Below are 17818 nucleotides of genomic sequence, written 5' to 3' on the forward strand. Positions count from 1 at the left end.
CTTCTCTCACACAGATGGGCTCAGGATGTTTGAGTCCACTGACCTCCGATCTGTGATGTTGGTAAGCTTGATGCTGGCCCGAGTCCCGGGTATGTGAGCGAATCACTGGACTAGAATAAAGACAGTGAAGAGAGCAAAGCCTCGCTTCTCTAAACCCGCCTTCCCGGGAGCTCCCATTTTCCCAAGTCCTTCCTTACAAACTCCCAACCGCAACCCACAGCTTTCCGCCGGCTCCAGGTCCACATCTGCATCCGCACTCATTCCCGTCATGAATTCCCTGTGGACATATTTGCTTATGTTCAATCTTCTTCTAGTACCGATCGCACTGAAAGTGGATTCAAACTATCACGCAGGTCCAGGACAGAGTGATGAAGTTGACTACAAAGACCCATGCAAAGCTGGTAATAGCCTTTATAATTCACACAGTGTTTCTAAACTTTATTAATCAAGAGTTTGTTTTGATGATGTTATTTTGTTTTGTTTCGTTCAATACTGCATTGTTTTATTTTAGTTACTTATTTGGCTTTGCTTTAGTTAATTTGTGATGTTTTGCTTAATGGTTTCTTTTGATTATCAAAGTTGTTTTTTTTTTGGTGAAAATCGTTATTTTTGTTTTATGTTTAGTTTTGGTTAACATTTTGTTTTATGTTTTGTTACATTTTGTTATGTTTTGTTTGCATTACGCTGTTTTGTGTTATTTTGTTGTGTGTTGTGCTGTGTTGTTTGTGTGGATTTGTTTTGTTTACTGCATGACAGCATGAGATCTGGGACAAGTGAATGGGATCCTGGTGATTCGGCACCTCCCCCTATCCCAACTCAGAAATCAGCATCCTCAGGCAGAGCGTGTAGAACTAACCTAATTTACAGCGCTAAGTGTACTTCACAAGCTTGAGTTCCCAAGTTTTGATGGACTATAGAAGTTTTAACTATGTCTCACAAAGAGCAGAGGGCAAATTTTTGCTACAGCAGTGAACAGCTGGCCACTGAATAGACAGCTAATTAAATGCCTGCTATTATAACTACATTTAATATTTTACAGTGTAGCCTACATGTCCCCATGTTCAAATAGCACTTTGCAAACTGAAACAAAAAGTTTTAAAGCTTTCATAAGAAAAAAAAAATATAATTATATATTATAAAATGATATATATATATATATATATATATATATATATATATATATATATATATATATATATATATATATATATATATATATTTTTTTTTTTTTTTTTTACCTGCTTCATTGTTTTACACATGTGGATAACAGCCATTTTAGGTCACTCGGATGGTTACCAATTGAAAGAAGAGTAGCGTTCCTAAAATAAAAAATGGTAAATAAAATAATTAACAATAGATTCCTAGTATATTTTACTTCATATTTTTCACAGGTCAATTTAAGACATGGATTTTATACTAGGAAGAGTAATGGATCTTAATCTATGTAGGTGTAGGACTTTTTATATTCAGAGTTCAGTGTTTATAATTGTGAAGTATTTTATTTTGTATGAATTGATGCTAATAGTGACACATGGCTAATTTTTTGTCAAGCTGTTTAGACAGCAGGTTAAATTTAAGCCTCAATTGAGAACTGCGTCACCTCAAAATGGGTATGCTGTGGCTTGTTTCTTCATTCTTTTGACACATGAACATGGTGTGAACATGTCTTTATACCTGTATGCGTGTTCATTGATTTGTCAGCTTTGTTTGAAAACCAATGGCATCAACATGCTTATTTATGGGGTTTTGTGCTGTTAGGTTTGTTTAGCAAATGCTTCAAGCTTAAAATGTCCTGCCAGGCTAAAATAATAAGTGTTCCCTGCTGCTGTAGAGTATATAAACCATGAATTCTGCTGCTAGATCTCAAATCCCAGACATGTAAATGTTGACAGCCAAGCAGAACTATTGTGTCTTTACAGAATGTAAAGGATAAAACAAATTGTTGACCCCGTGTGATCAAGAAAGGATTTTTTGCTTTTATTTCTCATCAGCTCTGAATTAGAAAAGTTGACAAAATTAACTTATCATTAAAAAAAGAAGTATTGTACAAAATTATTCTTGTTTGTACAATAAAATGTTCTTGAGAAAAGAATAACATGTTCTCTTTGATATACCCATTGTTCTCTTCCTGTCAATAACAGGTACATCAAAGTAGAAAACATTTTTTTAAATGTGAAAGTCTTAATTTCTCCTTTCGCTTTTGGAAAAGGATAATGGGACTACCCATGCAATTGCTGCACTTTAAATCCCAGGAAAATGGAAAGTGTCTGCTGAAAGACAGCTTAGATGTTTTTAGAAAATTTAGGACATAGAATAGGCATTTACAGTTTTAAAGTGCCTTTCAAATCCCTTAATTTTAAAGCCACAACACCTCTGCCATATAATTAATGGCTTCTGCCTGAATTGCAAAGTGTTCATTAGAATAGCCTTAGAGCAAAGTCACTGTAGTCTTTTTTCGGATGTTGTTGCTGGCATGTGGTCCCTTTTCAGCATCTCCCTACATCCTGACTGGCCTGTATAGGAGCGAATCCATTAAAAGTCAGCATTGAGCCTGGCATACAAGTTGCAGCTGTGACTTCTGAGAGCTAATTGTGACTTTAACCTTACAACCCCCAGATTTAGTTTCTGGGGACCTGTTCACAGCCACATTAAGCTGGGCTGAATGCTTCTCATGGTGAGGTTTTTCCCTCATCTGTCTCAGAGGGTTGCATGCTGCTTGAGAAATTCTCCTTGTGATGTGTTTTCACTCTCTGTTTTAGCTGCTTTTCTGGGCGACATAGCCTTAGATGAGGAAGACTTGCGCTTTCTTAAAGCCAACTATTTCTTCTATTCTAGAGAGAATGACTCTTCTAACGTCTCTATACCTGATTCAGGTGAGTATGGTTATAAAGCACAGACTGCTACTTCTATTCAATGATATTCAGTGCTGGGTAGTAACTCGTGACATCATTTGTATACAGTAATTAGATAATTTTAAAATGATATTCAACAACATATTTGGATGATCACAGTGTGTATTACTTAGATGATTTAAAATGATTTCGTGGAATGTTACATTGTTATTATTAACTTCATTATTAACTTTTTATCAACTCTGTACTTCCTTTAAACACTTTAATACACTACATGTTGTGGAAAACAAAGTATGTAATATTTTCTTTCTTTTTTCATTTTTAGATAAGTATGGTACAAAGTAATCCTGTGTGATATTAAAATCTACGAGTTAGGTCAAAAGTCATCTTAAAGTAATAAGAAATCCAAAAAATTCATCAGATTATGTGTAATCTAATAGAATATGTTACGTAATGCACATCATGTAATGTGTAATATTGATGATTAAATACTTTAATCTGTGCAAACTTTATAAAACATTTTGAGTAAAGCAGAGAACTATGTTTCGTCTGAAGTATTGTCTTTGCCCTAGCAAACAGATCCTCAGCTAACGTCAATGCAAAGGATGACCCAGTTTTGGCCAAACAAAGCTTCCTACGCAGACGGAGGGCAGCCACAGCCAGACCCGAGAGAGTTTGGCCCGATGGCATAATACCCTATATCATTAGTAGCAACTTCAGTGGTAAGTCTCCATACTTTTGTTTTGTTTTGTGCTCTTGTACATGCTCTCTTAATATTCCAGTGTAGTGTGATTTTTCCATCCTCACTCAACTTCACACAAAATCTTATAACCTTTGTAATTTTTAATTAGGCAGTTGGCTCTCTAACTCTCTTTAAGTGTTATCTAGATTTACTGATTTAAACCAAACCCCTGTAGGCAGCCAGCGAGCCATTTTCAAGCAAGCCATGCGTCACTGGGAAAAACACACTTGCGTGACCTTCATGGAAAGAAGCACAGAGGAGAGCTACATCGTCTTTACTATCCGGCCATGTGGGTGAGTTCGCGTCTTGCCTGTCTCTGTGGAGGACAACTGTTGCTCACCATTAATGTCTCTCCACACATATTGATTAGTCCAGTTTCTCCCACCTCTCTGCCAGCATTCAAAAGCTCCAATCTTTTCAGCAGTTTTCTTTATCTGGGTTTCTATAGGTACTGACTGCACAAACATCTTTTCTTAATCTAGAGCAAATCTGGCTCCCAGCAGATAGTGCTGCATTGTGGTTTGTGTCTGTTTCTGGGTTATGCTTTTCCCCCCTAATTGCGTTCTTTCTGATTTTATTATACGTTTCATTCAAGTCACCATGAATTGCCATTCACAACCAATTTTCACAACCAACTCATATTCGACGTGACTTGAATAGACACTTAATGCAGCCAGACCTAATGTGAATTAGCAAAATCAATGTCTTGGCTATTGGTTTATTTTAAAATATAATTTATTCCTGTAATGCAAAGCTACATTTTCAGCATCATTACTCCAGTCTTCAGTGCACATGATACTTTAGAAATCATTCTAATATAACCTGGCATTCATCTACAGCAAATCATTTGTGAGCATGCACCATTTCAACCAGACCTTCTTCTAGTTTCTAGTAGATTTTTTATCAAATGGTTTGCCACCTAAGTTTTTTAGCATTGAATGAATGATAGACTGTGAGTGTCCTGTATGTGTGGCTATTAGTAAAAAGAAGGACCTTGCTGAAGTTTCATGGCTCTGACAGCCACGTCACTACACCACAGTTCCCAAAACAGTATTCCCATGTGACAAAATTCACATTTCAGATTCAGTCAGGACAAAGCCTTATTTTCTCAGCAGAGGCAGATCCTGACCTCAAGGTCTGAATGACTGCTGCATTAAGCTCATCGTATGCCTCCTTTGAATAGAACTAAACTTTATTGAACTTTGATAAATCAAAAGACTGGATGAAGAGGGATGAACTTGATGGTTGGCCCTCAGCAGAAATCAGCAAGGTAAGGGGCACAGGGACCGAAGTGACCGGGCCAAGTCCAGAATGGTTTGAAGAACAGAAAGTTCTAAAGAACATTAATTATTTTGAACAGGAATCTTTTGTAACATTAGGGGTCAGATTTACTACTTGACTGAAACATCTTGACTCGCCTTTGGCTAAAATAAAACCTTATTCATTGTTGTTTCTGCAACAGAGCAAGAAAGTAAAGATACAAATACAAATCAAACATTAATTCACCATTTATTTACCAAATGTGTCTGTTTTCTAACCCATGCTTGGCTTCTTCGAAGGTGCTGTTCATTTGTCGGGCGGAGAGGTGGAGGTCCCCAGGCTATATCTATCGGGAAGAACTGTGACAAGTTTGGCATCGTGGTGCATGAACTCGGACACGTCATTGGATTCTGGCACGAACACACACGACCCGACCGGGACCAGCATGTTGATATATTTAGAGAAAACATCCAGCCAGGTACACTAAATATCTAAACCTCTGCTGCCAATTACTGTAGAATGACTTCTTATACTCCGGTATATGCTTTTAGTTGGTACTTATAGCCAGAATGTTAAATTTTACGCATTAGCCTATATCTAAAATCCAGGTTATTTTTTTAATTGCATGGCATTTAGAAGTGAGATAAAGGCTATGTTGTACTTTATAGGTCAGGAGTACAATTTCATAAAGATGGAGCCAGATGATGTGGATTCGCTCGGGGAGGTTTACGATTTTGACAGTATCATGCATTACGCCAGAAACACCTTTTCCAGGTTTGGACTCAAGCATTTAATGGCACTTGTACACAAGAAGATATTGTCTTGTAGAGAAAATTTGATAATATAGAACATACACTGAAATAAACAGTGACTCTTTACAGTAAAGTGTCATTTGTTAACATTAGTTAATGCATTAACTTACATGAATTAATAATGAACAATATATTTGTATGTATTAATCTTTTTTAATGTTAGTTAATGAAAATACAGTTGCTCATTGTTCATATTCATAGTGCATTAACTAATGTTAACAAATACAGTTTCTGATTTTAATTATGTATTAGTAAATGTTGAAATTGACATAGATCAATAAATGCTGTGGAAGTATTGTTCATGCTTAGGTCAAGTTGACTTAACCACTGTTAACTAATGAACCTTATTGTAAAATGTAACCGAATCAATTTGGTTTAGAAACAGTTTTCACTCAGAAAAGGCTGAATGAATTGGCATGTTCTTGTAAATGTACTCCAGTAATCATTTTTATTTACAACTAAGTGTACAAAGTGGTGCACAGATGAACACGAATTCTGCTAAATACCACTTCGTTCTGATTATGCAGCCTCCCGCTGGCTCTCTAATTATACTCTGTATGGTGATTGAGAAATCAACCATTATTTGTTCTCCAGCATATCAAACAAAAATAAAAATACAGATAGTGATTTCACTGCATTCATTCTAAATGACTGAGACATCATTGCATGTGTTAGTGTCTTGTTTTTAAGACAAGCGTTGAGCTGATGGGACAGAGCAGGTCTTGAGGACCTGGCGCTCTCACAGACTGCTGACTAACCTGTTGTTAGTGGCTTGAGGATGGAGGTTCAGCCAGCTGCTTTGAGGGGGCCTGTTGTTTAGGACACGCAGGAAGGAATTCAGACAGGGAGCCAAGGCTGAAGTGCAGATACACTTTCGGTAGAGTGGCCTTTGGTCAGTTCTTTAGGGTCTCACAAAGCTGCTCTGAATTGACCATTTTGAAAACACGCAGACAGTTTGGAAACAGTGAGGATAATTTTTGTGGTCAGCTTCTGTTAGTTCTGTAAAAGTAAACATTACTCTGTACTACTGTACTATAGTCAGTGTTCACATGGTCATGAAAACGCCATTAATTTATTTTCATTTATTGTTTTATTTTAATGTATTATTTCATTTTTGGTTTGATAATATTCTGTGTTTTACATTTTAGTTTGAACACAATATACACTAAAAAATGGTTCAAAACTGGGGTGGCACCCTTTCAAAAGGTATTAATATTTTTCACTTCCTTTGTAAATTTTAAAATATTACAAAATGTTTCAATATTTAAAAAGTACAGTTTAAATAGCATTTTTATGTTTCTTTACATAAAGAAGGGGGATCAGAAAAAAATTGTAAACTAAGAAACTATCAAAATAAAAGATGCAATCAATTATCCTCAAGTAGTAAAACAAGATGCACTAATAACCCCCAGCAGATTTGGGGATATAATAACAGAGCTAGGTATAACTGAAGTTCATTACTGATTACAGATTACAAGATCAAGAGAAAGAGAATGTGTTACATTTTTAGAAAAAAGAAGAAATAGGGAGAATCACTAAAATATGAGTTATTTATCACCATTGTGTGAATGATGTGCAATCATGTAATTCATAAAAATTTAAATGTAATCTGATTATGCAAATTTTAAGATGTATTATACTCTAATTACAAGTACTTATTTTTTTGAATCGAATAATGCAATCCAGCTTACATGTAATCAGTTACTAGCAATCACTGTGAATAAGGAACAAAGATGTACCTTTTTACTTTTGTAACAAACCAGTGACAGCTTTGCACCTTTTTTCTGAGAGTGTGGAAATACTTTTCAGTAAAATGCATGGGGTTAATGTCTTTTATCTAAAATCTAAGGTGCACAGTCAGAATCTGAAATAAACTTCACATCAGTTATTAGCGTAAAGGTCTGTGGGAAGCTGGCATGGTTTCTCTGCGATCTTTATTTTTGGTGTTTTGCAAAGTGGCCCCTTTCCTACTGGCCCCTATAGCAGGAATATTCACATTGTGCGGTTTTACCTCAAACATTTTGCAGGCAGGGAATCCTGGAATCAGGCCAAAACAAATAAAGCTCTTCCAGGCTTTTTGTCATGGACAATTGCAGGGCTGCAGGGCTGTTGTTCTCTGGCATGCATGGTGGGCTCCAGGGAGTCGCAGTGCTTTCAACTCCACTCTGACCGCTCTGCGTCCAAATACTGAACATTCAGGGTGCTGTCGTCATGAGAAGTATATGAGAGCAAAGAGCAATCATTCTGTCCTCCATACAGCAGAGAGAAAAACTATATAGTGGAAAGGTGGCATTGGTGGATTGATCGATGTCATAATCATTTACAGTGGCATCAAAAACTATTTGGACAGCTAGGACACTTAAATATTTCTAAAAGAATTTCTTCAGCACTAAATCAATGTTAGAATGATTTCTGAATGATCGTAGGACATTTTACCTTTGTTTATATCATTAAGTAAAACTAAAACCATTAAAAATTACTTAAACCAAAATAAACATGCACTGTAATAAAATGAAATATTAATAACTTAAAATGATTTTATTTCAGCTAGTTGTAAAAAAAAAACATTTTTGTTTATTTTAACTTGAAGTACTAAAATAACTACAACTATAAAATATATAATGGAAAAAAATATAAAAATAAAAATGCTGAAATTTTAAACTTAAACAGAAAATATACAAAATTTAATTCAAAATATGAACAAAGCTAAGAGCATATAAATAAAATAAAATAAACAAATACTGAAAAATAAATTAAAACAAAGAATAAATAAATACATGTTAAACAATGTCAAATTTGTGGAATTAAGTGAAATAAAGTGTCCCAGAAAAATTAAGTTAGTTTAAATAGAGGCTTGCATAGTATTTATTTCGTTGCAATGACATTTAGACAACTGTGGATTATTTATCGGTTAAAAAGAGAAATAAAAATGTACTTTTTAGTTCACTGTGGTCTCATCACAAATCAATCATGTAATGTTGACCGAGTTCACTCTCTGTACACTGTCAGTGCGATACTCTGTGAGTGCTGCCATGATTGGATTGTTTTTCAGAGGCATTCGTTTTACTTTGAAAGGCTTCTGAGTGTTCACTCACAAATAATTTTTTGAAGGGCTATTGCTTTTGTGTTTGAAAATTAGGGGCATCTATCTTGATACCATGCTGCCAAAGTATGAAGTTGAAGGAGTCCGACCTCCCATCGGCCAGCGGACGAGACTGAGCAAAGGGGACATCGCTCAAGCTAGAAAATTATATAAGTGCCCAAGTAAGAGGCCCTTACATCTCAGCCATAAGGTCTTTTTCTCTTTTAAATAAGGCACAGCAGCCAATGATCACTGCCCGACCATCAGAGGAAGCAGCCAGCTTATTAGATTTCATTCTGCTCTTGATTCCAAAGTGTTGTTTTTAACAGGTCCATTCGTGACTGTGACATCAGTTTAATAATTCATGAAAAGTGGGAGAATGAAACAGTTGTGTTATTATATTATCCCCTGTAACAGGACATTTGTTTTTGTGGTCATCTCTTTTAATGTTAGCTGGAATGATGGCGCTTTCCCAATTCAAAATAAAAGCATGATCCTACAAACTGACCTTACCATCTGCAAAACTCCTACTGTTTTCAAGTAAGAGGATCCAGTTTGCAGGTCAAGCATCTGTGAGTTTGTCACGATGTGGTTTCGACTCTGGTTTGTGGACAGGATGTGGCCAGAGCCTTCAGGACAGCACTGGAAACTTCTCCTCCCCTGGGTTCCCTAATGGATATTCTGCTTATCTTCACTGTATATGGAGGATTTCAGTCACGCCTGGGGAGAAGGTAGAACTTCACACTGGATACTTACACATATATGAGTCTTTTGACACCTTTTGCAGCTAATAAAAATAAATAACTAAATATTTCTTTCTTTTTTGCATTACAAACAATATTACACTTGTATTATCCTTGATAGAAAGTGAGAGCAAAGGCATTTCTAATGTAATAAAAAGATGTACTGTTTATTAAAAATGCTTTTTCTATTGAACTTTTGAAGAATGCTGAAAAAAAATGTATCACTATTTCCACAAAAACTATTAAACAATGATAACAATAAGAAATGTTTCTTAACAAATCAGCATGTTAGAATGTTTTCTGAAGGATCATGTGACACTCAAGACTGGAGTAGTTATGCAGAAAATACAGCTTTGCATTACATAAATAAATTCTGTTTTAAAATATTTTGCAATATATTTTTTTCTCTATATATTTTTGCTCAAAAAAATGCATGTCTTGGTAAGAGTAAGAAACGTCTTTAAAAAATATCCATATAAGATACATACTGTATCTTACTGGGGTCATACTGACCCCATATTTTTGAGCAGTAGTCTAAAACATATTTTTTGACTCCCAACTTCTCTCTCCTTTTGTCTGTGTTTCATTCTTTGTTAGATCATTCTTAATTTTACGTCGATGGATCTGGACAGGAGTCACTTGTGCTGGTACGATCATGTGGAGATCCGTGATGGATACTGGAGAAATGCACCTTTGAAAGGTTCTCCTTATTAAGATCATTTCTGCATTTTTTTTTTTTTTGTCTTAAATGCATGTGTATTATTAATTTTTCGATAAATGAAAAATTGGCTGTAAAATTATTGGAAAGAAGAACAATGTGTATCCAAGTTGTTCTGGAAGAAATATGAGCCCCTTTATTCCTCGATCGATTTGTTGCATTTGCTTTAGGCCGTTTTTGTGGAGGCCAGCTTCCTGAGCCCATCGTGTCCTCTGACAGTCGGCTGTGGATTGAATTTCGCAGAAGCAGTAATTTGGTGGGGAAAGGCTTCTCTGCTGTCTATGAAGGTATAAGTCCACTGATCATCAGCTGAGAGCCTCATCTGTTCCTCTGAACTGATGTAGAGTTATTAAGTGATGTCCTGTCCATGGTCTCAGCTATTTGTGGAGGAGAAGTGGAAAGAGACAGTGGGCAGATTGAGTCACCCAATTACCCTGATGATTACCGGCCTAATAAAGTGTGCATTTGGAAGATCATCGTACCCCAGGGGTTTCATGTGGGCCTCATCTTCCAGTCATTTGAGGTAGGGTTCATTTGTCATGTGTTCTATTACTAGCCTCAGACAGCAATGCACCAGAGTGTCTGAAACTACAATAACATATACATTATTCCAGCTCCGTCTCAGGAAATACAGTCATTTGTACACCATGACTATTGGTAATATAAATAATAGAATAATTAACTTTTTCATTAAAAATTAAATTATAAAGAAATTCCACTTAAACTAGCTATATAGAATTCAAATTATATTTATTATATACAGCTGCATTGTATTTCCTAGTTTTTTGTTTTGCACAAATTTTAATTAGTTAGCTTTTTTTTTCTATCCAAAAGTACATGAAAAGTCTAAATCAAAATTATTTAACATAAAAGCAGGTTCTGTTCTGTTCTGTTCTTTCCTAAAAAAGAAGTGCACTTCGGCATAATTTTGAATTGAAAATAAATACTTATAAAGAATATACTTAAGTGCAAAGTGAATGTAGCTTTTGGACAATTAATTGCACAACCTAATAACTTATTATTAAATGCAATTAACTGAATCTTAGAGTACGTTTACGGCCATCTTTATACAAAATATCATTTCATAGTTATTTCTATTGTTTTTGAAATATATTTAAAGTGTACTTTATACCTAAATTATGTTCTTTTTAAATGCATTTAACTGACAAATTTGTAATGTTTATAATATAATGACATTAAATTTAATAAAAAATAACACACTTGTTCAAATTAAGTATTTACATGTGCTTTAATTTGTTAGTCCACATCAAAATAAGTGTACTGTACAGTATTTACACATGACAAAGATTATGAAGAGAATGATTTAAAATGAAAGAAAAAGAGAAATGAATGTGGAAATGTCATGAAAGTCGAAAGCATAAAACTAACAAATACCTGTGATTAACTGTGACTTTATCTTGTTGTCTTTTCATTCCAAGTGTCTATTAGCAGTACTGACAGTGAAGCATTCTTGTGCTGTTTCTTACTGATTGTTCTGACAGAGGTATCGCAAGAAACATTTCTGTTACAATCCTTTCCTCAAGAGCTTCTCTGCTTTCACACTCAGACTGAGAAACATGACAACTGTGCGTATGACTACCTGGAACTGCGAGATGGCGATTCTGAGAACAGCCCTTTACTGGGCCGCTTCTGTGGCTACGAAAAGCCAGACGATATCAAGAGCAGCTCCAACCGGCTGTGGATGAAGTTTGTATCTGATGGCTCTGTGAACAAAGCTGGGTTTGCAGCAAATTTCTTCAAAGGTGACGCTCCGTAATTGCAAATCGACTGCTTTGCTTACTTTGTGACCTTCTGACCTTGAGTTGTGTTTGTAATGCAGAGATTGACGAATGCTCCAGGCCTGATAATGGTCACTGTAAGCAGCGCTGTGTCAACACCCTGGGCAGCTACCATTGTGCCTGCGACCCTGGCTATGAGCTCGCCCCGGACCGCCGCAGCTGCGCAGGTGATACCAAAAACCTGTTCATGTAAACCAATGCACTACATACCATGCACAACACTCTAGTTACCTCAAATTTAAGCAGAAGTTATTCTTCTACACTACCAGTCAGATGGTTGAGTCCACTAAGATATTTCAATAAATAGATAACATTTTATAATTTAATATATTTTAAAATGCAATTTATTCCTGTGGTGACAAAGCTGAATTTACAGCAGCATTACTTAAGTCTTCAGTGTCACATTTTTCTTCAGACATTATACTATATGATGATTATGATACAATATTGCAGGGAGGGTAAACTGGTATCTAGTTGTATTTATCTATCTTAATGGCTAAAACACAATAGGGGATCATGTTCTACCCCTTTTCCCCAGGCCTTCGCATGTGCAAATGTGATTTATGTAGATATATTAAATATATATGTATGAAATATGTTGTCATATTAAGCAAAAACTATTAGAAACTGGAACAATTTCAGCTTTAAACAACAGTTTTGTTTAAAGCGCTATATAAATAAAGGTGACGTTAATGTTTGTATATATTTGGCCCATACTAATTCATCCTAAAAGCTGTCAAGTAAATATAAAAGATTGAAATATATTTCAAAAATGTATATATAAAGTCATATGCACATATATCTTCATTAAACTTATCTTCATCCACCCAGAGAATGTGCAGGACGTATGTTAAAATTATGTATTGACTTCTTGATTATATATGGCATTATGATATTTGTTGATATTTAAGATTATAAGGAACAGACTGTGAACTGCCGTAACTGATCTGGAAAACCAGAGTGCGGAAGCTTAATTATGCTCCAGATAAAAGAGAGCTGTTGCTGTTTCATTCACTGCTCTCCAATCAGGCTTTTAAGATTTTATGATTGGGAACACACGCCATCATATCAGCTTTGTCAGATTTTGATTGCATTCATTGTTAATGTAATTGTAGTGGAAAATTAGAGCATGTCTGTGTGAGGTCACCACTTTGTTAATGCTACGGACATGAATGGTAGGAATGACGCAGATTAATGTGGACTGAGGAGAGGGCTGCTGTTACTTTTCTGAGCAATCATACTTCTTACGCCTGCCTAGAAACCAGAATATTATAGAGAATTAGGGCTGGGCTCTTTTGTTCAAAGGAAGTAATCAACCTAAGGAACGATTAATGTCAGTATTTCTCTGATATTGCAGTTTTCTTAGATAAGGTATTACTAAATATATTGTAGAAACTTTAATGTTAAAGCTGCGCTAGTTAACTTTTGGCGCTCTAGCGGTTAATAAACAGAACTGCTTGCGTCTTGCGGAAGAATATCGTAGCCGGAACTACTTCTCTCTGTTTATGTCTATGACGAATCACAAAGGTACTGGGTTACTCCGCCGCGGTACCCCCGAAGCAATCTAAAATAGTCCGAATATAAACACTTATTATAGATGTACCCTAGTGATTCAGGACAAGCTAAAAACACGGTTTGGAAAAATGGATTCATGGTGTACTCGCTTATTATATACATTTTGTAAATTTTGAACACATAAAAAAGTCACGGACCGCAGCTCTGATTGGTTGTTTCTTACCGGGAGCAGATGAATTTCTGCAAATGGCAATAGGGCCACTGGGAGGAGCCAGAGGAGCTTGATTTTTTTCACAGATTATCTGTCTCATATTCTACTGTCAGGACATAATAACAGGTTTAACAAATATGTAAAAAATATATTTTTACAAAAGTTACCTACTGCAGCTTTAATTTACATTGTGACAATTTGCATTTACTTTGATATTTTTCTGTTTAATTTTAATTACAGCTTTTTTTGCTTGTTTTTGTTTTTAATACTTAAAGTTAAACTAAATGAAACATGGGCTATTTGCATCTTAAAGCAATTTAGTGTTTACTGATTGGTTCTTTGATGATTCTTTAGATTTGTAACCAGCTGTAATGTTTCTGAAAATGGCAAATGTTGTACTGTAGTGGCTGAAAGCTGGAAATTGTTTTGTGATGTTTGTCTCATTGCTGGCCTGTTGCTCAGTCAAGCAAAGATAATAATGGTTCTTCCATCTGATCCCAGCAGCTGCCTGTGGTGGATTCATCTCCAAACTCAATGGCTCTTTCACTAGTCCGGGTTGGCCACAGGAATACCCACCCAGCAAGAACTGTGTGTGGCAGCTCATTGCCCCGGTGCAGTACCGCATCACTCTGCTTTTCGATGCTTTTGAGATCGAGGGGAACGATGTAAGTTGACTATATTGGAGATTTTGTGATTTGTTGCCAACACCAAATAATTTTTTCACTGCAATGATGATGCAATGCGCAGTACATTCATATGAAGTCAATTCACAGTCAATTGTCTGTCTGTTCACAGGTTTGTAAATATGATTACGTTGAGGTACACAGTGGCTTGTCCACTGACGCAAAGCTTCATGGGAAATTTTGTGGCACTGAGAAACCAGAGGCGATCACATCCCAACTCAATAGTATACGTGTTGAGTTCAAATCTGACAACACTGTGTCTAAGAGAGGCTTCAAAGCTCAGTTCTTTTCTGGTGAGCATGAAAATGACCTGTTCTTCAGCTAACTACTGCACGCAAAAATCACATTTACAGTAATGTGCTTACTTAACAATGAACTTACAATGGGTGCAGAACTGTGAAGTTTCCTTTAAGAGGATGCATGAATGTTGGAGACTCTTTGTTTCATTGTTCTATATGCAATTGGGCGTATTTGTGTCCATCAACTGACTATATAATAGTGCACTTCCTCTTTTTCTCTGGAAGACATGGATGAGTGTTCTAGGGAGAATGGAGGTTGCCAGCATGAGTGTGTGAACACATATGGGAGCTACAGCTGTCAGTGTCGCAGCGGCTTTGTGTTGCACAGCAATAAACATGACTGCAAAGAAGGTTTGACTTGACATCCCATTCGCAATCATTCTTGCATTGAAAAATATTTGTATAGTGCGAAATAAAATGATTAGAAAGGCAGGGAAACTCTAAGGTGTTCATTTCCTTTGTAACTTAAAAAAATGCTGAATTAAATGCTTCAAAGCTCTGCATTCCTTTTGAAGTCATACTTTTTTATAGTTATTGCTGTGAGGCTGCCCTGAAAACACTTCCTTTTCCTTTTTCTAAACTCTTTAAACTTGAAGTCACGATTACATCTTAAAGGAATAGTTTCCCAAAAAGTTGTAAATGTCACCATTTACTCACCCACATGTTGTTTTAAACCCATAAAAACTTTGGTTAATGAAAACTGGGAGGTGCCTGTCCCTCTACTGACTCTACTGACTATTGACTTTGATATATATAATTATTATCTTATACGTTTTTTTTTTCTTCGCATTTTTATCCTGCTCAGTATGTCTACAGAAATATTACGCATCCATTCCCAACAATCATTTATGAGATTTATGTCCTGGTTTTGTGCTTCCAGTGGGCTGTGATCAGGCCATCACCAGTGTTTCTGGTACTATTACAAGTCCAAACTGGCCGGATAAATACCCCAGCAAGAAGGCCTGCACATGGACCCTATCCACCACCAAAGGCCACCGCATTAAACTGGTGCTTGCATCATTCAGCCAGATAAAATGAATGGTTAAAGATACAGTATACTCTGGTAAGCAAGGGAATGGTTAAAACCATTCTGCCAGCTCAAATTGTATCCTCTCCCATAGGCTATTGACGAGATTGACATGGAGGCTCATCAGGAGTGTGCTTATGACCACTTGGAGATATATGATGGCCCAAATGGCAGAGCAACCAGTTTCGGTCGCTTTTGCGGGAGTAAAAAGCCATCGCCTGTCATTTCCAGTGGCAATAGCATGTTCCTGCGGTTCTTCTCTGATAACTCGGTACAGAAGAGGGGGTTTAAGGCCTCCCATTCAGCAGGTATTTCATTCTCTCAGTAAGTCCTCCATAATAAACGTTTGATTTCAGTTAACAATAATCCCTCTTGTTTCCAGAGTGTGGCGGTAGTCTGAAAGCGGAGATAAGGACCAAGGATCTGTATTCCCACGCTCAGTTTGGTGACAACAACTATCCCGGAGCTTCAGACTGCCAGTGGGTGATCTCAGCAGAGAAGGGCTACGGGGTGGAGCTCATCTTCCACACTTTTGAGATTGAGGAGGAAGCTGACTGTGGCTATGATTACATGGAGCTGTTTGATGGCGCTGATGTCAAAGCTCCCAGGCTGGGACGCTACTGCGGGTCCGGGGTAAAGCCAGGACTTAACATCTTTGCTAGACCAACATAAGCAATCATCATGCTTAAAAATGTCTATACAATTTACAGTGCTAAGATTTATATATTTTAATTTTTTTTTTTTTTTTTTATAGCCGCCAGAGGAGATCTACTCAGCTGGTGATGCCATTGTCATCAAATTTCACTCGGATGACACCATCAACAAGAAAGGTTTCCATGTTCGGTACACAAGCACCAAGTTCCAGGACACCTTGCACACTAGTAAGTGAGTTCTTCATGAAGAAAGAGCTCTGGAGAACATAGCAGCCAGGGGCCTCTGATACCTCCTGTGCACCTGTGTTAGTAATGCCACCCAGGGCCCCTTGTCCACCCCCCCCCACCCCCAACAGACTGCAATGAAGAAGACCTAGTGGTACCAGACCCTTTCAAAGAGCTGAAGAGGGCAAGCTTGATGTAGGGATATGGCAATACAGTTTGCCCTGTTGTGCTTCAAACGATTCGTTGAAATCTCAATAGGTAAACGGAACATCTGAGCGGCAGATAGTATCACTATAAAGAGCATGGTTGACTCCAAGCCAGCAAATAAGGAAGAAGTCGAAAATGTCCCTGATGGACTTTTGTCTCTCAGAGATCTGCCTCTTTCTGCCCCTCAAAGGCTAGAATCTAAGATATTTTTAGATGATTCTTTTATTATACAATTTTATTATACAATTCACAAATCATAATTCTTTATTGCCACACATCTAGGTTGGTGGTTTGGAAATGTATAAAATATAATTCAATGATAATTACAAGAATTACATCTTTTGTAAATAAAAAAAAAAAAAAAAACATTCTAGCAATATTTCTTACATGAGTTGTACATGATTATTCAGACTGTTAGACTTAAATTATATGACATGAAATTATGTACCTGATGCAATGAACTGTATGACAAAAATGTTAATGCGACTAATAAACATCACTTGAAATGACATTGTTTATATTGCTTTTTGTATTAAATGAAGATGTATAAATCTTCATTTGAGCTAGGATCACCATGAGATATGAGTACACAGAACAAACTTGATTAGAAATCTTGGTCTTTTGATTGTATAATATTTATTGTAATCCTGAAGCCTTGGACTGCAGTTCAATGTGTAGTAGTGGGCCAAGCTGGCTAAAAACATCTCAGTTCGTTTGTCTTTATGATTTCTTCATCTTTTCTGGTCTCCTAGCTTTGGTCAGACTGATCTGTTGGTAAATTTAAAGGGGTTTTGGACACTTGGACACTCAGGCTTAATATAACCGCTTCAAGTGAAATTAATTAATTTCATGGAACAAATAATACATAACAAAATACCAAGGACATGTTTTTGAATTGTAGTCCATTTCATCATTTAAATAAAACAAAATCATTAAGTGCTATCCTTCCGCCGAAAGATATAACCCCTCACGTAAATAATCTAGCGTAAA

At 36.4% G+C, this 17818-nt stretch overlaps 1 protein-coding gene across 2 annotated transcripts; it reads left to right on the forward strand.

The window, feature by feature from the left end:
• Positions 1 to 77: 77 nt before the first annotated feature.
• Positions 78 to 17337, forward strand: LOC128020934 (bone morphogenetic protein 1-like). Of its 2 annotated transcripts, none has more exons than XM_052607753.1 (20): positions 78 to 401; positions 2760 to 2873; positions 3425 to 3574; positions 3770 to 3887; positions 5154 to 5332; positions 5523 to 5628; positions 8806 to 8930; positions 9364 to 9479; positions 10089 to 10191; positions 10380 to 10496; positions 10587 to 10732; positions 11777 to 11972; positions 12050 to 12175; positions 14236 to 14399; positions 14530 to 14710; positions 14942 to 15067; positions 15597 to 15724; positions 15838 to 16051; positions 16126 to 16376; positions 16498 to 17337. In XM_052607753.1, the coding sequence occupies exons 1-20, from the start codon at positions 269 to 271 to the stop codon at positions 16630 to 16632; spliced, it is 2928 nt and encodes a 975-aa protein (XP_052463713.1). In that variant the 5' UTR covers positions 78 to 268; the 3' UTR covers positions 16633 to 17337. The 2 variants fall into 2 exon arrangements, with proteins under 2 accessions (XP_052463713.1, XP_052463714.1); XM_052607754.1 differs by having other exon boundaries at positions 14239 to 14399.
• Positions 17338 to 17818: the final 481 nt, after the last annotated feature.

This window comes from Carassius gibelio, chromosome A10 (assembly GCF_023724105.1).
Source record: "Carassius gibelio isolate Cgi1373 ecotype wild population from Czech Republic chromosome A10, carGib1.2-hapl.c, whole genome shotgun sequence".
Taxonomy (NCBI): Eukaryota; Metazoa; Chordata; class Actinopteri; order Cypriniformes; family Cyprinidae; genus Carassius; species Carassius gibelio.